Source organism: Mustelus asterias, chromosome 23 (assembly GCF_964213995.1).
Source record: "Mustelus asterias chromosome 23, sMusAst1.hap1.1, whole genome shotgun sequence".
Classification (NCBI taxonomy): Eukaryota; Metazoa; Chordata; class Chondrichthyes; order Carcharhiniformes; family Triakidae; genus Mustelus; species Mustelus asterias.
Genome location: NC_135823.1, coordinates 68749366 through 68774471, shown reverse-complemented (window position 1 = coordinate 68774471; position 25106 = coordinate 68749366). Strand labels below are relative to the sequence as shown.

Sequence of the window (25106 nt, the reverse complement as noted above, 5' to 3'; positions counted from 1 at the left end):
GAGCAGGTTATCGTCGTGTTAGTGATGCTTAATAAGCACTGCTGACGACGCCTTCATCATTTTGGTGATAATTTCGAGGAGACTGATGGTGGCACTGATCTGCTGGACAGGATTTGTCTTGCTTTTCATGGGGTTAGAACATACCTGCACATCCCTCATGTTTTTGGAGTTCCTGTTCTCCTTATTGCTTTTCCTTTCATTTTCAATATTTTAAAAGTAAAATTCAAACACTTCATTTCTCTTTCGTGCTTTTCCCAGAGTTTTTCTTTATTCTTCCCAGTGCCGCTTTCCTTTTTTTTCCATTAATCTACGATTTTCTGGGTCACTTTGTACTGTTTGAGTCAGCTCATCAGCACAGAAATCGGATCATAGTGATTATTGCTTTGCCCATTGTATTACCGTTCTCAATTATTGTCAACCTTATTTTTGATGTGTTTCATGTTATGGCTGCCAGAATTGTCTTTTGTGCTTTTTTTTCCACTTGGTCTTCCTGCCAGTTTGTTGTACACAATTATTTGGAACATAGCTTAACTGGTGAGTCATTTGAGAGGACCCTCTTGTTTCAGCTGAATTCACTTTGGAATTGCTGCTGAACCAACTGACCCTTTTGTCACAGCCAAAAATCTTGTCATTGTTTGTTGATGCATTGCTTCAACCTCCAAACAATCTCTTTTGCCACATCACTATCGCTTGTTTTTGATGAGACCACAGAAACTTCAGGTTTCAAACCTTGTATAATGAAATGTGATTGCAGACTTTGAGAACAGTAAAATCATGCTTTTCCGTTTTTGTAATTCATAAAATACCTGCATCAAGAGATGTTTTTTCTTTCCTTGGTACCTTTCTTCTGCTGCCACACTCAGATGTTGGAACTTCAAATATGCAGCCTCAACTTGTGAGGAAGTTTGGTAGAAAGGCCACGTGGTTGAGTTCAATAAATGTAATTAAATGGAGAGTATCATGCAGTCTGTTGCTTTTTCTAGGGGGCATTGACTGTATAATGTGCAAAGGGTTCCGTTATTTGCATGGTTATGTATTCATTGCATAAAGAGGATGTGTTGCATAAAGCTGTCTTCAGTTAGTTTCAGGATATGATATGATTTTATTGAATGATATATTACCAAAGCCAAGCTCTCAGATATTGAAACAAGATGGGTGGTTATTAACTTGTACAAATGTATTTTTGGCTTTTTGAGACTTTAAGGTCGCCGGTCTGGATTCTATGAAACATTTCCTTTTCTCTGCATTTATCATTGCTCATCTTCCCTTTTTCAAATATAGTGCCAAATTCGCTTTGGAGGAAGAAAGGAAATTGCATCCGACACTGACAGCCGGTAAGAGAAATACCAATTTGTTCCTGACTTAGTGATTGATTGATTTATTCCTTGCTTTGTGTAAGGTATTACTGGCATGTTTGTGCTCATTTCAGATTTTTAGAATTTAGTTTATTGTTTTTAATCAATAATGAAGAAATATATTTTCAGGTGTATAGAGTACTTTTTAGAATTATTGTTAATTTGTTTGTAACTTAATGAATAAACTTTAAATCGCTCCGTTCCTCAACCAAGTCTTGGCTCAATGGTAACACCCTTGACTCTGAATCCAAAGATCATGGGCTTCGTACAAAGTGCTTTAGACCATAAGATATAGAAGCAGAATTAAGCCCATTCGGCCCATCGAGTCCGCTCTGCTATTCAATCATGGCTGAATGCGTTTCTCAACCTCATTCTCCTGCCTTTTCCCCGTAACCGTTGATCATTAGACCATAAGACATAGGAGCAGAATTAGGCCACTCAGCCCATCGAGTCTGCTCTGCCATTCAATCATGGCTGATATTTTTCTCATCCCCATTCTCCTGCCTTTTCCCCATAACCCCTGATCCCCTTATTAATCAAGAAGCTATCTATCTCTATCTTAAATGCACTCAATGACCTGACCTCCACAGCCCTCTGTGGCAATGAATTCCATAAATTCACCACCCTCTGGCTGAAGAAATTCCTCCTCATCTCGGTTCTAAAGGGTCGTCTCTTTACTCTGAGGCTGTGCCCTTGGATATTAGTCTCTCCTACTAATGGAAATATCTTCTCTACGTAAAGCCTGAGGCTGTCAAGGGAACTTTATAAATTCAAGTACTTTCTTCCTTGTATTAATTTTTGTTACAATCTTATTTATTAATATACTGAGTTCATTTTATAGTGGGCTGATTTTTGTGGGCCTAATTTCCTCTCCACTTCAGGCAGTCCATAGGAATCGGACAAGTTGGGTCAGCCATTCAACTGGAAATGAAATGAATCAATTTTCCAATCCTCCCTGACTCGGGCTTTCCAAAACACAACCTCAACTCCGAACGCTACCATCTCTACCAGCCACATTTCATTGGGTGATGGTTCTTAGATTGGGCCATGTTTATCACCGCATTTAATCTCTTGGGCGAGGCCCTACCTTACTTAGTGTTGCATTACACAGCCCGTTTAGTGGTCTCGGATAAGTATGATTCTTAAAAACCAATTCAGAAGCAAATAAGCTATTTTGTTGGATTGTAAGGAAAAATACAGCTTTGACCAGTGCTGCTGAGGTGGGAGCTTCTGTACAAGGTTTGTCCAGAAAAGACAATAGTTCAGTTTGAATAAACTAACATGTATTTGTAACAAAAACCAAAAATGTTGATTGTAGTATGGTATACCAATCTTGGGGGGGGGGCAAGAATTTTGTGTGCCAAACCGTGTTCGTTCCTTTTTTATATTTTATTTATTTTTTGGAATATTTATACACAAAATAGTGACATCTAGTTACCTTACTGCACCAGAGATCTAAAAATTAATAAAAGTGGCTGGGATTACAAATTATAATTCTTTTGTAAAGAACAAACTGAAAGCTTGAAGATCAAATGAATTTGATTTGAAACTTAATGTCATGCAGATGATGCTATTTTTAAATTTCAGTCTCTAGTTGACTACACCAGAAAATAATTTTCTGATTCTATTTGTTGAGAATATTTGCAGCTCTTTAATGTGTAGCATTAAAATGTCCTTAGTGCTAGCTTGGTGCAGGTAGTTGTAAGCCTGATGAAGTGCAATTAAATACCTTGCATGTTGTTCGAAGTTCCAGAAGATAAATTAACATTAATTTAAACCATTTTTATTTTTATGTGCTTTTTAACATCAGAAATTTATACATGAGTAACAATAGTGTGTTGTGTTAGCTACTCGAATTTGGGCTAATTGTTTAAATATTTTCTGAAACATCTGTATTGATTTCTTTTCAGCTAATTATCAAGGAATTACATTTCTGTGCAAATTACTTTTGTATCTCAAGTTTTAACTGATGTCAGGTATTCAAGAAAGGTGGAACTTCTAAAGGCATTGCCTGTAAACAAAGTATTTTGTCATGCATTTTATTTGTTCTGTTAACAGGGTGATCTGTCTGTGTGCTCAGTTTGAGACTGTGTTACAGCATGGCTTAAAGAGAAGCAGAGGATTAGCACTTACAGCAGCTGCTATTAAACAGGCAGCAGGATTCGCCAATAAAACTGAAACAGGTAATCATTAAATAAAAAGCGATCAGCAGATTTTTTTTTACATTAGTAAACCAAACATTTTTCAATATTGAATTACTGCAGTCATTATGGACTATATTAGCTTTAGAATATAATGTTTTTATTAAGACTTCGGAATGTACCTCTCCATGAATATTTGTCAAATCATTTACTATTCTGAGCAAGAATTTGGTTTGCCAGAATTAGATTTGTTTACTAATACAAAAACAAAATACTGCTGAGGCTGGAAATCTGAAACAAAAACACTGCAAACATTCAGCAGGTCAGGCAGCACCTGTGGAGAGAAACAAAGCTAACACCTCGGGTCGTGATGACCTTTCATCAATGCTGAAGGTAGGGGGGTGGTACATTCAGACATATGAATTAGGAGCAAGAGTAGGCCATTTGGCCCTTTAAGCCTGCTCTGCCATTCAAAAAGATCATGGCTGATTTGATTTATTATTGTAACATGTATTGGTATACAGTGAAAAGTATTGTTTCTTGCATGCTACACAGACAAAGCATATCGTTCATAGAGTGAAGGAAAGGAGACGGTGCAGAATGTAGTGTTACAGTCATAGCTAGGATGTAGAGAAACCATAGAAACCCTAAGTGCAGAAAGAGGCCATTTGGCCCATCGAGTCTGCACCGACCACAATCCCACCCAGGCCCTACCCCCATATCCCTACATATTTACCTGCTAATCCCTCTAACCCATGCATCTCAGGACACTAAGGGCAATTTTCGCATGGCCAAACAACCTAACCCACACATCTTTGGACTGTGGGAGGAAACCGGAGCACCCGGAGGAAACCCACGCAGACACGAGGAGAACGTGCAGACTCCACACAGAAAGTGACCCAAGCCGGGAATCGAACCCAGGTCCCTGGAGTTGTGAAGCAGCAGTGCTAACCACTGTGCTACTGTGCCTCCCAAAGGTCAACTTAAAATGAGGCAGGTCCGTTCAGAAGTCTGATGGCAGCAGGTGTCAAGTTGTTCTTGAGTCAATTGGTATGTGATCTCAGACTTTTGTATCTTTTTCCTGACAAGAAGGTGGAAGAGAGAACGTGTGTGGGGCCCTTGATTATGCTGGCTGCTTTTCTGAGGCAGCATGAAGTGTAGACAGAGTCAATGGATGGGAGGCTGGTTTGCGTGATGGACTGTGCTATATTCACAATCCTTTGTAGTTTCTTGTGGTCTTGGTCAAAGCAGGAAGCATACCAAGCTGTGATGTATCTGGAAAGGATGCTTTCTGTGGTGCATCTGTAAAAATTGGTGAGAGTGGTAGCAGACATGTCGAATTTCCTTATCCTTTTGAGAAATTAGAGGCGTTGGTGAGTTTTCTTAACTATAGTGCGGCCTGGAGGGACCAAGACTGGTTGTTGGTCATCTGGATACCTAGGAACCTGAAGCTCTTGACCAATTCCACTTCATCCCCTGCTGATGTAGACAGGGACATGTCCTCCACTACGCTTCCTGAAGTTGATGACTATCTCCTTTATTTTACTGACATTGAGGAAGAGATTATTGTCGCTGCACCATTTCATCAGATTCTCCATCTTTTTCTTGTATTCCGTCTCATCATTGTTTGAGATCCGACCCACGAAGTTGGTGTCATCAGCAAATTTGAAAAGTGCTTCTGAATGTCTCTGCTCCACTCACAAGTAGTAAAGACCATGCTCTATTCCCTGTATTTTATGGCGCACTGTGCCTCTGTGGCACTCGTGACCTCCTCTGTTCCACTCCCAGATAGGAAAGGCCATGCTCTGATCCCCGGGCTGTATTTGTGGTGCTGTTGACTGCCTCTGCTCTGCTCCTAGGGAGTGTAATGGGGAGGGGGAGGGGTGAATAATGAAAGAAAAAGTCTGTTAGGTTGAAGGGCAGGAGATGTTAAATAACAAAAGATTTCAGCCAAAAAGATTAGATTTTTTTGATACAGGCGCGAGTGTGATGAAGTCCAAATTAATTTTGCTTACAAATGTTAATAAGAAAGCTAATAAAAAAAACTACCAACACAGTGCTGTGAGCTGCAACTGTTTCTTTAAATCTCAATTGCACCTCTTTAACCTTGGGTGGGATTTCATTTGGGATGGTTGTCTGGGCAGGTACAGTCATGCACCCTGACTTATGAATGGCAGGCACCATTTTAGTTCAGGAGTGGGAACTAGGATTTTCTGAAGAGAACAGCAGGCAACTTGATGAATGAACGGCAATATTAAGACAGGAACACCAAAGTGGGGAGTGAAGGCTTTGACTGATTTTTCCTTCTTTGTCAGCTTGTTGCCTCTGATGAATATTGAGATTTCTGGCTTAACGGCATGAGGTATTTTTAAAATGCTGGTATAGAGCTGAAATTAGTCCTTTGTGTAGACTTAATTCTAGGTTGTGCCACAGATTCAATGATCTTCTTGGGTCATTAACTTATTTTACAATTTACATACCAATATGAGGGAATGAATTGAGAAAATGTTCAAGCCATGTTACATAAGTTCTTTTGGGGCAAAACACCTGTCTTTTTATTCTTAATTTCTTTCTTTTTCTGCATGATACCGTTGTATTATATTGTCTCTTCAAATAATTAATTCTTGATGTGAAGCCCAATATTTTATGAGTCCCTTGTATGTCTGTGAGCTGGCTTATGACTTTGTCTACTTGGTTCCCAAAATCCCTTTATCCATCTTCACCATTGCTCCCATCTTCTCCCCAGCTTCCCCATTTCGCTGTTTACATATATGAACCATTTGACACTTACGGCCAAAGAGGATAACTTTATTATTACTTAATTGTAATGAAGCCACATCCACTGTAGTTCTGTCTGCTATATTGCAATTTTCTGCTCATTTTTTTCACATAACTTTGTATTGCTCACTCTATTCCTAAATCTAGGTTTAAAAAAAACCTTTGATTTGATTTATTATTGTCACATGTATTAACATAGTGAAAAGTATTGTTTCTTGTGCACTATACAGACAAAACATACCGTTCATAGAGAAGGAAACGAGAGAGTGCAGAATGTAGTGTTACAGTCATAGCTAGGGTGTAGAGAAAGATCAACTTAATGCAAAAGTCTGACAGCAGCAGGGAAGAAGCTGTCCTTGAGTCAGTTGGTACGTGACCTCAGACTTTTGTATCTTTTTCCCGAAGGAAGAGGGTAGAGGAGAGAATGTCCGGGGTGCGTGGGGTCCTTAATTATGCTGGCTGCTTTGCTGAGGCAGCGGGAAGTGTAGACAGAGTCAATGGATGGGGGGCTGGTTTGCGTGATGGATTGGGCTACATTCATGACCTTTTGTAGTTTCTTGCGGTCTTGGGCAGAGCAGGAGCCATTCCAAGCTGTGATACAAGCGGAAAGAATGCTTTCTAAAAACCCAAGTCTATGGGGAATATCTCTCAGTAATCTAAACATTTCCCTCTTATCCCAATCCTAACTGCCAGCCAGTTTTCTATTTATCCATTTTGTGGGATGTGGGTATTGCTGTCCTGAACTGAACTGAGTGGCTCGCTTGGCCTCTTCAGAGGGCGGTTAACACCATATAGCTGGGGATCTGAAGACGTGTGGCCAGGTTTCTTCCCTAAAGGGCATAAGTAAACAAGATGAGTTTTTATGACAGTTGATGAGAGTTGCATGGTCATTATACAAGACTAGCTTTATATTGCAGATTTAACTAACTGAATTTAAATTCCATCAGCTGCCATGGTGGGATTTGAACTCATGTCCCTAGAACATTAGCCTGGGCTGTTGTATTACTTGTTGGATGACATTGCTACTCCATCACCATCTCTCCATCTTATGATTAAGGCTAGTATTACACAACCCTTTTCCGAAGTCCTCAATAATTTTGTTCAATTTAAAGATTTGGGATTGATAAGGCCTCAAATTGGACATTTGATCACCTTATTTGAGTGCTGCTATAAATTGCTTATTGCCTGTATTGGCCACGACTGAAGCAGATTTTCACTTGGAAATTATAGAGCTCCATTAACATAATAGATTGAAGCCAGTCTGAAAGTGGAAATACTTGAATTTTGGAGAAATATGAGATGCACCGAAATATCAAGACAGTTGCCCATAGTTTAATTTGATCTTTGCATCAACTTGTATGTCTGCGTCCCCCACAAGTGCAGATATGTTTTGACTGATGATGACATTTAAGAGTTCGTAATGCACATTTGGGTACAAAATGAATTTCAAGATATTAGTGAGAAACAAAGTAGTTTGGACGTTTCATTGTTTCATGTGGTTAACTGTGCTAGATGCATTTTTGTTTCAGTTATACTGAGAACAGATGTAGACAATTACCTCCTTTAGTCTGATCTGCTTTTTAATTAGATTGCAGCTGATCTGTGACCTAACTCTGTATGTTCATCTTTGCCCACATCCCTTACTACCTCTGGATAACAATCTATCAATCTTAGTTCAAAATTAAAATTGACCTTGCATCTGTCAATTTTAGAAGGTGGCGCCAAACCTTCAGCATCTTGTGTGGAGAGTGCTCCCTAGTTTCATTCCCGAAATATCTTGTTTCAATTTGTATGTATCCCTTAACCATAGACTCCCTAAACATTGGAAATAATTTGTTTTTATCTTGATCTTGTAATTCTCAGGGATTGCAATCCTTCTTTGTAACTTAATCACTGGAGTCCAGGTATCAATCTGGTAAATCTACACAGCACTCCCTCCAAAGGCTGTAAATCTTTCCCAAAGTGTGAGGCTGCTTGCGGTACTCTAGGTGTGGTCTAAACCAAGGGCTTCTGCCCTCTGGTAACCTCGTCCTCGAGATATAAAGAACAGTGTTCCATTAGCCTTTTTGATTATTTTCTGTACCAATTCATGACTTTTTATTTATCTATGAACCCCATGACTCTTTGGACCTTCACTGTTTCTATATTTTCACCATTTAGGTAGCACCTTGTTCTATCCTTTTTAGGTCCAAAGTGATCTTCTATTTGCCTACATTTAAATTTATTTGCCATAATTTTGCCCACTAAGTTAATAGCTCTTTGTAACCTTATATTTCAATTTCCACTGCTTACAATTTTGCTTATCTTTATATCAAGTTTGGATATGTGGCCTTTTATTGCATCACCTAAATTGTTAACGATGAATAGTTGACATCCAAACACCGATATCCATCGGATGCCATGCATCACATCTTCCCAATTGGAGTAGCTGTCCAAAGTCCTGGCTCTCTGTCTCCTTCCACTCAACCAATTTCCTATCCAGTCAACAGCCTATGATTTACCTTCAATTCCATGGGCATTTAACTTGAGGGACTTAGCAAATGCATACAGATAACACCCATAGGCACTTACCCTGACAATTACTTCAGTCAGCTTTTATAAAATGCAATCAGCTTCATCAGGCATGACCTCCTCTTATAAATCCATGCTGGCTTTCACTGGCTGAAAATTTTCAAGATATTCACCCACCTTTTCCTAATTTCCAGGTTTCCTTACTAATTAATGGAGTGGTATGTGAAATTTTGCAATATAAAGGAGTGATTCCTGAATCGAGAGAACTTGGAATGTGATAGCAAGGTCACCTGCAATATTTTCATCTACTTCCTTTCAAACCTTGGAATGGAAGCAGTCTGAACTTGGGGATTTGTCATCCTTTAGTGCCATTATTGTTGTCTTGCTTATGTTAACTTTGGTGAGTCCCCTTCTTTGATGCAGTATTAGTTTCCTTGGAATGGCTGCTATCCTCTTCCTCCATGGTAAATGCTGGTGCAACGTAATCAAACAATATGCCTGCCATTTCCTTATTTGCATCACCAATATCACCTTTATCAGTTTTCAAGGGTCCCATATTACTCCTGACTACCTTTTTTTCCTAATTTATTTGTTTAAAAAAAGTTTTATTTTGACATCCCTTGCAAGTTTTTTTTCATATTCCTTTTTTGTAACTCTTATTTGTTTTGTTACCCTGACTGTCCTTTGTATTTTTCCCATTTTGCAAGATCTGTGCTATTATTTGCATTTTTATATGCTTTTTCTTCTATTTAACACCATGAGTTAAATATTCTAGTAGTTGTAATACTGGGTTAGTAAACCAGAGGTTCAATTCAAATACCACGTGACAAATTGTATAACTTGTGTGCTACCCACTTGCTGGATTGTTATAAAAATCCATAGTTCCCAAATGTCCGTTAGAGAAGGAACCTTATTCTATCGTCTGCCTGAAGATAATGATGTGGAGATGCCGGCGTTGGACTGGGGTAAGCACAGTAAGAAGTCTCACAACACCAGGTTAAAGTCCAACAGGTTTATTTGGTAGCAAATACCATAAGCTTTCGGAGCTTGCTGCTCCTTCATCAGATGGAGTGGTCTCTGTTCTCCAACAGTGCACAGACACAGAAATCAAGTTACAGAATACTAATTAGAATGCAAATCTCTACAGCCAGCCAGGTCTTAAAAGGTACAGATAATGTGGTTGGAGGGAACATTAAACACAGGTTAAAGAGATGTGTATTGTCTCCAGACAGAACAGCTGGTGAGATTATGCAAGACCAGGGGCAAGCTGTGGGGGTTGCTGATAATGTGACATAAATCCAATATCCCGGTTTAGGCCGTCCTCATGTGTGCGGAACTTGGCTATCAGTTTCTGCTCAGCGACTCTGCGCTGTCGTGTGTCGTGAAGGCCGCCTTGGAGAACGCTTACCTGAAGATCCAAGGCTGAATGCCCATGACTGCTGAAGTGCCCCCCCACAGGAAGAGAACAGTCTTGCCTGGTGATTGTCGAGCGGTGTTCAATCATCCGTTGTCGTAGCGTCTGCATGGTTTCCCCAATGTACCATGCCTCGGGACATCCTTTCCTGCAGCGTATCAGGTAGACAACGTTGGCCGAGTTGCAAGAGTATGTACCGTGTACCTGGTAGATGGTGTTCTCACGTGAGATGATGGCATCCGTGTCGATGATCCGGCACGTCTTGCAGAGGTTGCTGTGGCAGGGTTGTGTGGTGTCATGGTCACTGTTCTCCTGAAGGCTGGGTAGTTTGCTGTGGACAATGGTCTGTTTGAGGTTGCGTGGTTGTTTGAAGGCAAGAAGTGGGAGTGTGGGGATGGCCTTGGCGAGATGTTCGTCTTCATCAATGACATGTTGAAGGCTCCGGAGGAGATGCCGTAGCTTCTCCGCTCCGGGGAAGTACTGGACGACGAAGGGTACTCTGTCCACCGTGTCCCGTGTTTGTCTTCTAAGGAGGTCGGTGCGGTTTTTCGCTGTGGCGCGTCGGAACTGTTGATCGATGAGTCTAGCGCCATATCCTGTTCTTATGAGGGCATCTTTCAGCGTCTGGAGGTGTCTGTTGCGATCCTCCTCATCCGAGCAGATCCTGTGTATTTGGAGGGCTTGTCCGTAGGGGATGGCTTCTTTTACGTGTTTAGGGTGGAAGCTGGAGAAGTGGAGCATCGTGAGGTTATCCGTGGGCTTGCGGTACAGTGAGGTGCTGAGGCGACCGTCCTTAATGGAGATGCGTGTGTCCAAGAATGCAATCGATTCCGGAGAGTAGTCCATGGTGAGTCTGATGGTGGGATGGAACTTGTTGATGTCATCATATAGTTGTTTCAGTGATTGCTCACCATGACTCCAAAGATGTCTGGAGACAATACACATCTCTTTAACCTGTGTTTAATGTTCCCTCCAACCACATTATCTGTACCTTTTAAGACCTGGCTGGCTGTAGAGATTTGCATTCTAATTAGTATTCTGTAACTTGATTTCTGTGTCTGTGCACTGTTGGAGAACAGAGACCACTCCATCTGACGAAGGAGCAGCAAGCTCCGAAAGCTTATGGTATTTGCTACCAAATAAACCTGTTGGACTTTAACCTGGTGTTGTGAGACTTCTTACTGAAGATAATGAAGCATGGACTATATATCATGCCTTGCTTGCATGGCACACTTTCCATGAGCGAAGAAAGAATGTTTGTAATACCACTGAGTGATTTTATTCTTTAAATTAAAAGAAAATTATTTATTATTAATTCTTTGGATTATTCAGTGTTTTGGAAATGAATAACCTTTGATTATAAAAATGAATGTCTGTGTGTTTGTTGTAGAGGACCGGTTAGCTCCATTGGATCAGATTAATGCCAACATCCCTGTAGAGACTGAGGTGGATTTGTGGCCTGCCTCTTCACCCTACCCGTCTTAGAAAATCATGTCACTTGCTATGGTTTGGTAAATCATCACCAGGGACCTACTTTTGGATAGAGAACTCAAAAAATGCATCTTGTCACAATTCTGTTTGCAGAAGTTGCAACACCACAGTTGACGCTGATAATCTTCATGGAAATTTAAACCTCATAATATTTCCATTTAAGCTTTTGCCATGACTGTTGTCATGGAGCGGCATGGTAGCACAGTGGTTAGCACTGCTGCCTTACGCCAGGGACCTGGGTTCAAGTCCAGCCTTGGGTGACTGTGTGGAGTTTGCACGTTCTCCCTGTGCATGAGTTTCCTCCTGGTGCTCCAGTTTCCTCCCACAGTCCCAAGATGTGCAGGTTTGGAGGATTAGTGAGTTAAATACATGGAGCTATGAGGATAGGGCCGAGGTAAGATGCCCTGTTGGAGAGTCAGTGCAGACTCGATGGGCTGAATGGCCGCCTTCTGCACTGTAGGGATTGTATTATTGTGAATTTCTGCTGATATTCCTGAATATAAAGTGCGTAAAGCTAATGGCAACTGTTATGGTTCAGGTTAGAATCTCCAAAGTGTTTTATGAAGCCCGCCTGAATCATAAGTTTTGCATTTTGAATTTGGCTGGGATAAGCATGGGATGTTTCACTTCAGGTATGATTCAAATGACCCACTAAGGAGCTTTTATCAAATAAAGTTTATTTAAGAATATAGTCAACATGTATAGTAAGAAAATTAGCAAGAACCTTTACCAATTACAAACAAGAAACAAAACAGCCACTATAATGTATAGCCCTTAACAAAGCTATCTAATGTGTTGCAATTAAACCAAAACCCTTGCCATAGACAAAACCCTTTAAACAGGTTCAATACAGCAAAGTCTACTATCTACGTGATAATGGAAATTGAGTCCTTTGGTTGAAGTCTGCATTTCTCTGGATTCACTCCGAACAGTTTGAAGACAAGACAACTTCCCAAAACACCAGAGACACTCTGGTCCAGCCCCCAATAACAGCAGATTTTTATCCTTCAGGAAAACAACATCTTGTTTACAACTAACCAACAGAATTTTCAAAACAACAGGGAGAGAGGGGGAAACGCTTCTTTTTAGCTTGCTGCCCCTTCTAAAACAAAAAACTCAAACCTGTAGCTCCAAACTGAAAAATAACTGTCCAAAAACAGATGACCGTCCACCTAATAATGTCGGATTGTGAAAATAATCCCAGAGTAAACAGAAACAGCCCCATTTAAGCCACTTAAGTAGCAATAAAAGGACATTTCCAGTCAAGCCAGCAACAATGACATCACTGAAGCTGTGAAAGCTGCAGAAAGCATGATTTTTTAAAAAACCCTTCAAGGTACACTAACGTCACACCTCCCCCACCCCCAAGAAAAAAAATGAACCGTCAGCCTTCAAAGATGGTTTTATTTTTCAAACCCTTTCAGCTTCACATTACTAGTACTCTACAATAAATACACATACATTTTACAAAATAAAAATATGCAAACTTAATAGTAATATAGTCCATTCCAGTCCTTATCTTCCACCATCGGACATTCCTCCTTCAGTTATCACATTCGTGACAAACTGCTTCCTCTCCAAAATTCACCTTCATAGAACATAGAACATTACAGCACAGTACAGGCCATTCGGCCCTCGATGTTGCGCCGACCAGTGAAACCAATCTAAAGCCCATCTAACCTACACTATTCCAATATCATCCATATGTTTATCCAAAGACCATTTAAATGCCCTTAATGTTGGCGAGTCCACTACTGCTGCAGGCAGGGCATTCCACGCCCTTACTACTCTCTGAGTGAAGAACCTACCTCTGACATCTGTCCTTTATCTATCACCCCTCAATTTAAAGCTATGTCCCCTCGTGCTAGCTATCACCATCAGAGGAAAAAGGCTTTCGCTATCCACCCTATCTAATCCTCTGATCATCTTGTATGCCTCTATTAAGTCACCTCTTAACCTTCTTCTCTCTAACGAAAACAACCTCAAGTCCCTCAGCCTTTCCTCATAAGACCTTCCCACCATACCAGGCAACATCCTGGTAAATCTCCTCTGCACTCTTTCCAATGCTTCCACATCCTTCCTATAACGCGGTGACCAGAACTGTACGCAATACTCCAAGTGCAGCCGCACCAGAGTTTTGTACAGCTGCAACATGACCTCCTGGCTCTGAAACTCAATCCCCCTACCAATAAAAGCTAACACTCCGTACGCCTTCTTAACAACCCTAACAACCTGGGTGCCAACTTTCAGGGATCAATGCACATGGACACCGAGATCTCTGTTCATCCACACTACCAAGTATCTTACCATTAACCCAGTACTCTGCAATCCTGTTACTCCTTCCAAAGTGAATCACCTCACACTTTTCCGCATTGAACTCCATTTGCCACCTCTCAGCCCAGCACTGCAGCTTATCTATGTCCCTCTGTAACCTGCAACAACCTGCCGCACTGTCCACAACTCCACCGACTTTAGTGTCATCCGCAAATTTACTAACCCATCCTTCTACGCCCTCATCCAGGTCATTTATAAAAATGACAAACAACAGTGGCCCCAAAACAGATCCTTGCGGTACACCACTAGTAACTGAACTCCAGGATGAACATTTCCCATCAACCACCACCCTCTGTCTTCTTACAGCTAGCCAATTCCTGATCCAAACTGCAAAATCACCCTCAATCCCATGCCTCCGTATCTTCTGCAATAAGAAGATAAACAGTTCTCTGTAGCATTAGCCCTTCAATCATAATTAAAATGAACCATGGCAACTAATTTGGTCCAGGCCTTTCACAGACATCATTGAGCATGTTTTTCAGCTACTTCATCTGTTATTCGCAAAAGTTGAATTTTGCAGCTATCAGGAGCTATTCGCCAGAGGAGAAATAAAATGCAAGCAAAAAAAAAATGCTGTTTTCTTGGTCATCATATGAAATAGTAGAAAAAGCACGATAGCACTGGATCAATGTATTCCTAGAAATAGAAATAAAAATAAATACTTCAGTCCTTAATACTGCTTTGATTCTATGTACAAACTCAGTTTGTTGTTACGATGATAAATTTAGCTCTGGTAATGGCCTGACAGAACTAGGCAGGATTAGCAAGATAACACATTATACATAGTCAGGGCCATTCAGAAAGGTAATTTTATCTCTGTCCCTTTTCTTGGTCATTGGCCTCAGCGTCTCCTCTGCCAAATAATTTGACTCCTTTGTTTGCTCTGGATCTGCATCATCACTTTCTGCACACTCTTTGGCAAAAGACACATGGCAGATTGTCTTTCTTGGTGTCAGAACCCACTTCGACCATGGTTCCAAAGGTCACTGTGGCAGTTAGGCTGCTGCGAAAACCACCATAAGGTATTCGAACACCAGTGTACAGTGTCATTTCACTAGGCATCTACCTCTCTGCACACTATACAGAATCATTATGCCAGCAGTTCATTTTAGATGATGGTACAATTTTGGCAAATAGTCTGATCTCACCTTGTCCTTTCCTTTGATCCGCAGTAGTACAATACTTACACTCCTCAGTCTCCTTTTTGCGATCACACTTTTCTTTACATAGATGATGTGCTGTCTTTGACAGTCCTTCAATTTATGTTCAGGCAATTTAAACAACTCAGGAACATGTTCCAAAACAATTTGACTTGTATCTGTCTCCACACCTGCTCACTTTCTTTGTTCACATCATTGTCCATTAACTTGTTCTCCTTCTCCACCTCCACCAGTTTTGCCTGATTGATCGAGACTTTCGGCTGCTGCATCTCTGATTGAGTAAACATCAGCTTCTCCGTTTGAACCTGTGCCAACTTGAAAAGCTCATGCTTGCAAGGAAGGTGTTTAGTTGGAACAGCACTTTCTACAACTATCTCACTCCCAGTTATCTTAGTACATCCCAGTGTATTCCCACATACTTGTCCATGTGATATTAAGAACTTTTTCAGGTCAGTTTGGTTTTCCTCTGGAAGGTAACTCAATAATTTATCCAATTTTTAATAATGTCCTTGTTATCCAATTTAATTTGTGAAATGTCAAATTCAGAGTCATCTGGATTCAAGTCTTCACTCTGAGTTATAACCACTGAAACATCCTCCTTCTCTATCAAAATACCTTTTAAGTATATTCACACGACGCACTCTGAGTTTTCCTTCTATCTGGTGTTCTTGTCAAATAATTCACCTCACTCAATTTCCTTTCAATTTGATAAGGCTCACGAAACCTTGCTTTTAAAGGTTCACCTACCACTGGTAGCAATATTAAGATAAGACTTTGTCCCCACTAGCAAAACTATGAATTTTTGATTTCTTATCTGCTTGTTTCATCACATGCTATGCTACTTTTAAATGTTGTTGAGTCAATTCACCCACTGTTCAACCTTCCCCTAAAATTTGACAGTCCAATAATGTAGCCTCAGAATGCTCACTCACCAATTTCTCCTTAATCAATTTAAGTGGTCCTCTTACCTCATGACCAAAATCAATTCAAATGGACTGAATTTGGTTGACTCATTAGGTGCATCCCTAATTGCAAAGAGTGTAAATGGAATTCCTTTATCCCAATCCTCTGGATAATCTTGACAATAAGCCCTCAACATTGTCTCAAAGTTTGATGCCACCGCTCCAAAGCTCCCTGCGATTTTGGATGGTACGCAGTTGATTTAAATTGTTATATTCCGAAGCTATCCATAACCTCCTTGAATAACTTTGATGTAAAATTTGATCCTTGATCTGATTGTATTTCTGTGGGTAGTCCATATCTCGTAAAAAAATTGAAGTAAATCCTCTACAATGCTTTTAGCTGTAATATTGCGTAATGGAATAGCCTCTGGAAACTTGTCGACACCTCTATTATGGTCAATAAATATTGATTCCCACTTTTTGTTTTAGGGAGGGGTCGTGCGCAATCAATTAAGACCCTTGTAAATGGTTCCTCAAATGTTGGAATGGGTATTAAGGGTGCTGGTTTTATCACCGTTTGAGGTCTCCCTATGACTTGACATGTGTGCTATGACCGACAAAATTTAACTACATCTTTCTGCAGTCCAAGCCACTAAAAATGTTTTTGTGTTTTAGCTTGAGTTTTCCTTACTTCCTAATGACCTCCTACTGGTACCTCGTGTTACTCGCAACACCTCATTTCTATACCCTAATGGCAATACCACTTGGTGAACTTCTGCCTGCTTTTCATTCGCTTGCATATGTAAAGGTCCCCATTTCCTCATTAAGACATAATTTTTAAGGAAATAACATTCTGGTATACCCTCGGATTCCTCTTCTGTGTATGCTTTCTGATACAACCGTTTTAGTTCTATATCTTTCTGTGGTAACTGTGCCAACTTTCCTGAATTAAAAATATCCACCTCATCCTCCACCTGTTCTTGATCTTTTCCAAGCATCTGATCAAAAATCATTTCTGATAATTGAACTTCAACTTTCTTATCTTCATTCTTTGATTTCTCCTTTTGTCTTAACCTGTGACTTTGTGACCTTGTTACTACACAACTGGGGAAAAATCCCAGGATATGCGTTCTTCAACAACTAAGTTGTTTGATTCCCCACTGGTTTTTTCGACCACATTCGGCATTACTCCCACCTGTAGCCAGCTGTATCGTTACCCAAGATAAACTGTATTCCTGGACAAGACAATTTCTCTATTACTCCTACCACCACTTCACCAGTCTTCACTGGACTCTCCAACCTCACCTCGTATAATTGAACACTGCTCTTCTCACTTTGAATTCCACATTTTACCACCTTTTCTGGCAATACTGCTTCCAAACTACATAACTCCTCATCTCTTACCATCAAAGATTGACTTGCTCCCGTATCTCCGAAAATTTTAATTTATTTACCTACTCCTCCTGGTACATATGAGTAAACTTTACCCATACAAGTAAATTCTTTAAAGAGATCTGGCACCTTCTTATCAATCAACTGATCAGGCTGTACGTTATTTTGCAACTCCTTTGCTTCAACTGGACTTTCCTTTACCACTTTAACAAACCCCATTGGCTTATCCTGTTTTACCACATTAGCTTTTCTTAAACTATCAACACTGCTACTTTACATGGCCTAATTTATTACAGTGAAAACATCTGACGCTTTTAATTTCTCTTCCACCCTCCTGTATTTCCTTTTTAACCTGAGGTACAGTGTCTTTATTACCTCCCACAAGATCTCCTTTACCTTTACCACCTGAGGATTCCTCTCTTCCCCAGTTCCTATCCCTCACAGACTGAAACTGATGTCGGAATCCAAACTTTGATTTATGAACTAATTCATAATCTTCTGCCATTTCTGCTGCTAATCTTGCGGTTTTAACCCTCTGCTTTTCCACATGAGTTCTCACCACATCAGGAAGTGATTTTTAAAAACTCCTCCAAAATAATTAGTTCTTCAAGAGCTTCATACACCTGCTCTATCTTCAAAGTCCTCATCCACCTATCATGGTTACTCTGTTTGATCCTTTCAAATTCTATGTCTGTTTGACCAGGTTCTTTCCTTAGATTTCTAAACCTTTTTCTGTAGGCTTCTGGCACTAGTTCATACGCACCTAAGATGGATTTTTTCACTTCTTCATACTTCCCAGGTATCTCCTCTGATAGTGATGCAAACACTTCACTAGCTCTACCTACCAACTTTGTTTGAATCAATAATACCCACATGGTCTGTGGCCATTTCATTTGTTTAGCCACTTCCTCAAATGAAATGAAAAAATCTTCTACATCCTTCTCATCAAACCTTGGCAATGCTTGGACATATTTAAATAGATCCCCGCCAAGCCTTTGAATACAAAGCTCTTGCACCTTCTCATTGTCCTCATCACTGTACTCAAACTGTACTTTTCCCTTTACCTCTGCCAATTTTAACTGACATGCACTAAAACTCAGACCTGCAGCTCCAAACTGAAAATGAAAAAACTGTCCAAAAACACATGACCGTCCTCCTAACAATGCAGGATTGTAAAACTAATGTCATAGAAGAATGTCATAGAAACCCTACAGTACAGAAAGAGGCCATTGGGCCCATCGAGTCTGCACCGACCACAATCCCAGCCAGGCCCTACCCCCATATCCCTACATATTTTACCCGCTAATCCCTCTAATCTACACATCCCAGGACACTAAGGGGCAATTTTAGCATGGCCAATCAACCTAACCCGCACATCTTTGGACTAAATATTTTCATTTAATCCCAGAGTAAACATAAGCAACCCCATTTAAAACACTTAATTAGCAATAAAAGGACTCATCACAGTCAGCCCGGCAATAATGACATCACTGATTTAAAAAAAAAACCCTTTCTTAAAGGCACACTAACATCACACAACACAGAGCCACTTTGTGTGTCATCTTCTTAGACCCAGTAAAATAAAAAAGCTGAATACCTGACTGTGTTTTGCTAGGTACATCTTTGTTTCTTGAGCTCTGAGAGATTGGTCATTAGGGCGGCACGGTAGCGCAGTGGTTAGCACTGCTGCTTCACAGCTCCAGGGACCTGGGTTCGATTCCCGGCTTGGGTCACTGTCTGTGTGGAGTTTGCACATTCTCCTCGTGTCTGCGTGGGTTTCCTCCGGGTGCTCTGGTTTCCTCCCACAGTCCAAAGATGTGCGGGTTAGGTTGATTGGCCAGGTTAAAAATTGCCCCTTAGAGTCCTGAGATGTGTAGGTTAGAGGGATTAGCGGGTAAATATGTGGGGGTAGGGCCTGGGTGGGATTGTGGTCGGTGCAGACTCGATGGGCCGAATGGCCTCCTTCTGCACTGTAGGGTTTCTATGGTTTCTATGATTCATCCTTGTAATCAAAAGTCGGAGGGAAAAGAAATGAAAGGAATTATGTTTGTGGCTGTGTGGTTGAGGTTGAACTTGTGGCCTTGTCTAATACTTGAGTTCATTGCCATGGCTACTTGGGCTTTATTTTTCATTCATGGGTTGTGGGCATCGCTGGCTGGGCCAGCATTTATTGCCCATCCCAAGTTGTCCCTCCATTTCACAGGGCATTTAAAAGTCAACCGCAATTTTGCTGTGGATCTGTAGTCAAATATAGACCAGGCCAGAAAATGTTGGCAGGTTTCCTTCTTGAAAGGATTTTTACAACAATCAACAATGGTTTCATGGTCATCATTAGACTCACTGCTTGAAGATTCATAAATTGATACTGTCAAAAAAGGGGAGAAATTATGAGGCAAAAAAGTGCAGAGAATAACTGTACATGGGATATTTTTAATTGTAGAAAATATTGTTTATCTGGATTTAAATATTTTATATCAGAAAATGCATTTAAAAAGAAATAAGTGGTTTTTCTGTTCTTTTCTGATTTGAGGATGTGTTTTACAGCTGTATTGGAAGAAGTGATGGATATTTCCCATTGGTTGTACTTAACTGAATTTAACTGAAATCCCTTTTCTTTGCTGCCAGTCCCTTGGGATTGAGGATGACTTGCTTTCACTTCAGTTTGATGGTTTCTGAGTGGAGTTCTCACCACATCAGGAAGTGATTTTTAAAAAACTCCTCCAAAATAATTAGTTCTTCAAGAGCTTCATACACCTGCTCTAACTGATGGGAATCATTTGCTTATTGATGGGTTCTGAGATGCCTGCTAAGTTCATAGAAAGCATTCTTTCTAGTTTGGTATGGGCTCCTGCTCTGCTCAAGGCCGCAAGAAACTACAAAATGTTGTGAATGTAGCCCAGTCCATCACGCAAACCAGCCTCCCATCCATTGACTCTGTCTACACTTCCCGCTGCCTCGGAAATGCAGCCAGCATAATTAAGGACTCCACGCACCCCGGACATTCTCTCTTCCACCTTCTGCCGTCGGGAAAAAGATACAAAAGTCTGAGGTCACGTATCAACCGACTCGAGAACAGCTTCTTCCCTGCTGCCATCAGACCTTTGAATGGACCTACCTCACACTAAGTTGATCTTTCTCTACACCCTAGCTATGACTGTAACACTGCATTCTGCACTCTCTCATTTCCTTCTCTATGGACGGTACGCTTTGTCTGTATAGCACTAGGAAACAATACTTTTCACTGTTTCCTAGTGCATGTGGCAATAATAAATCAAATCAAAATCAATGCACAGTCTGCAGACTATCAACACGTGGGGCAGGTGGTGCTTGGAGCATTGGGTAAATGGGCTAGTGGAGGTTTGAGCACTTGCTTTGATGCCTTGACTTTGTCTCTGCATGCTCCCAGTGAAGTCTCTCCATGTACTCGGTGCCCTCCCCATTTTGGTCAGTCACAAGCTAAGGAGGGTATTTTTGACCTTTACAGGGATACTTTGAGGACATCTCAAAGTTTTCCCATTGTCTTCCTAGGAGTCGGCAGCTGTGACTATGCTCTGAGGAGCCTGGTGTCTGCCATATGAAAGAAGTGTCCTGCCCAGCAGAACCGATCTTGAGTGAATGCTAGCTGAAATACTAGTTGAAAGAAAGAGTATTATTTTGTGGTTTGCAACGTGCCTTTGTGGGAAAATTCTGTGTAACAGAAGTAACACGTAAGCAATGGTTTTGTGGTAAGGCATGTGTTTCAAGAATATATGCGTAAGAAATGGAGAATGAAAATGTTTAATAAAATTATTACTTGTAAGATTTCATAGATTATGGGACGGCCACTGGTGCTGCATTACATAATTGCGTTAGCTCTTCAAACTTCTTCAGCATGCTTTTCTTGTGCTTTAATGTATTACCATTGGTAAACAAAATACTCATGTATCACCATTTTATTTTAATTTCCCATTTAAAAAACATTTTGGGCAGTTTTTTTAATACTTAGATCATTTTAATTGTAGGCAGCATTTTACAAGGAGAGATTTTTTCTCTTTGAATATGTTGGTTTTCAGTAATAAAGGGCCAGATGTTTGCTCCTGAGGCAGCTATCTCGAATCTGGAAATTTCCTTGGGTTGATGGGGTGGAGGGGAAAATTGACCCAAATGGCGCAGTTTTCGCTCTGGGTGCTGTGTGCATGATGAAGTCGGACCTGCCATCCCTGGAAACAGACTAGAGATGGCCACAGGGCATGCTGGGTGCTGAGGAGGGTTGTTTAAAAAGCTCAGCTCGATAATCTGCACTTTGTGCTGGTGTTTTGTTAAACATTAGGCTCTCTAGCCGTTACCCATTCACACCCACACTTAGTTCCCTGTAGATATCAACTTCGGCCAGTCTACCCCATAGCCTTTTATAGTGCTATACCAAGCTAGTGCCAACTTATGCCAACAAACTCCATACTCACCATGGGCAGATCTCGGGAGTCATGTTGAGATGAAATAAAACCAAAACCTAAATACCTATTTCAGCTCTCTATTGCACAGTGCTTTTTTTTATAATTCACACTTCAAGTTCCAGTGTTCAATAGGCCAAATGTATGTTAAACTGCAATAAGCAAATGATTCCCATTCATGAAAGCCCATTTAAAGCATTTAAATCCCCTCAACTACTGAATCTGTTTTAAAAACAAACATTTGTAAACATAACTCCACATCAGAAGCAGCTAGTTCTTTAATAACCTCTTTGAGCTGCCAACACTTCAAACTTACAGCACCCTATTGTGATAATGATAGGTTGTGAAAAGCATGCATGCATTGATAATGCTACAATGATAGCACTCAAGGTTATGTCAGCAAACAGCTATTGAACCCGTGAGAACATATTTCTTTTCAACTCTCATGGGCAACTTTTAAAAATGGCTAGCTGTTTAAATAACTTGGCAGCTTGACAGTTCTATCGACCTCATCTGCTCTTCAAGAGCATTTATCATTGTTGTAAAGGTTTGCATAAAAATTAGGCTGGTTGGATTTCTCCTGTTTCTTGTGGACAGGACATAATTGGGCAATTTTCCACATTGCTGGGTAGATGCCAGTGTTATACCTGTACGAGAACAGCTTGGCTAGGGAGCACAGGAGGTTCTGGAGCATAAGTCTTCAGTACTCATGCTGCAATATTGTAATGGCCCATAGCCTTTAAGGTATCCAGTGCCTTTAACCATTTCTTGATGTCGTGTAGAGTGAATCGAATAGGCTGAAGACTGGCCACTATGATGCTGGGGACCTCAAGAGTAGGCCAAAATAGTTCATCCACTTGGCACTTCTGGATGAAGATTGTTGTAAATGCTTCAGACTTATCTTTTGTACTGATCTCCTGGGTCCCCCATCATTGAGGATGGGGGATATTTGTGGAGCCCTCTCCTCCGGTGAGTTGTTACATTGTCCACCACCATTCATGACTGGATGTGGCAGAACTGCGGAGCTTAGATCTGATCTGTTTTTTTGTGGAATCACTTAGCTCTGTCTGTCACTTGCTGCTTATGCTGTTTCCTGTGTTGTAGTTTCAGCAGCTGGACACATCATTTTTAGGTATGCCTGGTGCTGCTCCTGGCATACCCTGCTGTAATTGAACCTGGGTTGAGCCCTGGCTTGGTGGTAGTTGGTAGAGTGGGAGATATGCTGGGCCATGAGGTTTCAGATTGTGGTTGAGCACAGTTCTGTTATTGCCAATGGCTCAGTGCCTCATGGATGCTCAGTCTTGAGTTGCTAGATTTGTTCAAAGTCTATCTCTCCTATTAAGCTCAGTGGTAGTGCCACACAACGTGATGGAGCTTTCCTCAATATGAAGATGGAACTCCAACACTACAAGGACTGTGCCGTGGTCACTCATGCTGATGCTGTCATAGACAGATGCATCTGCCAATTTTCGCACAGCAAGATCCCACAAGCAGTAATGCGATACTGATTAGGGTAATATGTTTTGGTGATGTGAGCAACCATTGATTGACATCTCAATGCTTTAAAATAATAGCAAGAGGCTGTTCTGCAGACAGCTTCCACTGAAAGACATCAACCAGCTGCAAGACATCTAAAGCAACCAAGGTAACAAACAGTAACACCTGCAAAGGGGGAGATTCCTAACACAGAGGAGTACTTTCTTGAACCTGTTCTAACTTCAAGTTCACATGAGCACCAACCTCCTGGAAATTCAGCCATAAGGAACCTTTCAGCTTACTGAGAATTCTTTGCCTTGTATGATTCATTTAACTTCGATTAAAGCATCAGCATTATCTAAGAAACTACAGGGATGCGATGAAAGGGGCTCACATTATCCTAAATGGTAATCATAGTGCAGAAAGAGGCCACCCAGGTCCTTTCCCCATAGCCCCACATATTTACCCTGCTAGTCTCCCTGGCACTAAGAGGCAATTGAGCATGGCCAATCCACCTAACCCGCACATCTTTGGAGTAATGGTATTGTTTCTTCCCTTCATCTTTATCTAATCTTTGTGAGAGTAATGTTGTGGGTGAGTCGTATGAGTGAGATGGTGTGTTTTAAACCTCCAAAGCAAGTAAGTAAGTAACCTTACTTATTTATAAATTCACAAAGCTTGTTGTTGGAATTATTAAAATAGCGAACATCACTCTTGTGGGTAAAAGAACACAGTAAGAAGTCTCACAACACCAGGTTAAAGTCCAACAGGTGTTGTGAGACTTCTTACTGTGCTTACCCCAGTCCAACGCCGGCATCTCCACATCATGACTACCATCGACGGTAAAAGAACACACAGTACTTACGTAAAACATGTGAAAGAAAACACACAAATTATCTTTGTGATCATTCTTTAAGTTGAAGTTGTTTGAAGGCATCATAGCTGAAGATTGTGCTCAGTCATTTCTATTTGAGCAGTATGTTATGTTCAGTATGAGCCAGCACTTCCAGGAAACTAAGGTGGGGTTAATGTGGGCATTGCATTCATGTGATTCTGGGGTTGCTGTCTGTATGATTACACTAATGAAAAACTTACTCAACATTTATGCACTGAGTTGGAAATGGATGTGTGCCACAGGCACGCACACGCACGCAATATGAGTACTTTGCAGAACTAAATCGGAAGCACATAGGGTTTATCCTGTGGACATTCTCATAGAAGTGAGAATTTGTATTTGGCTCACTGGGGTGTTCTGTACACAATATTGAAAGCTAAAATATAAAGTGAAAAGTTTAATAATGTTAATCATAACATGAACATAGCATTTCAGATCTTAAATATTTATGTTACATGTCTGTGATAAATATGTTAATAGAACCAAGAATTAGGCCCAAGAATGAATTCGCTTGATATTAAAAAATCATGCATTATTGAACATAATTCTTTCCATATGTGCCTTGAGATGCATTAGAAGAAATGTGTTTTAAAAAAAAATAACTTTCTCATGTAGTAAATGTAGAAAGAGTTCTGAATAACACAGCATCCTGTCAAAATATCAGACTTTCTCACCCTCGTTTCTCATTTCTGATGTGAGACTGTACAAAGTGTTGCGACCTCCTGAGAGACTGATAACTTTTAAAAAGAAATTTGAACTTGCAGCTTTTAGAAGCATAGAAAATAAGAGCCGGATGAGGCCATTAGGCCTCTCGAGCTGAATCTAAC

The 25106-nt window shown here is 40.7% G+C and overlaps 1 protein-coding gene across 1 annotated transcript in view; it reads left to right on the top strand.

Annotated features, from left to right (window-relative positions):
• The window catches only part of snx29 (sorting nexin 29), a 591176-nt gene that overhangs the window by 34204 nt on the left and 531866 nt on the right, over window positions 1–25106 (top strand). Inside the window, exons 3-4 of the mRNA XM_078240877.1 lie at window positions 1282–1334; window positions 3414–3538. Coding sequence (XP_078097003.1) covers window positions 1282–1334; window positions 3414–3538 — 178 coding nt within the window. The remainder of the gene's footprint in view (window positions 1–1281; window positions 1335–3413; window positions 3539–25106) is intronic.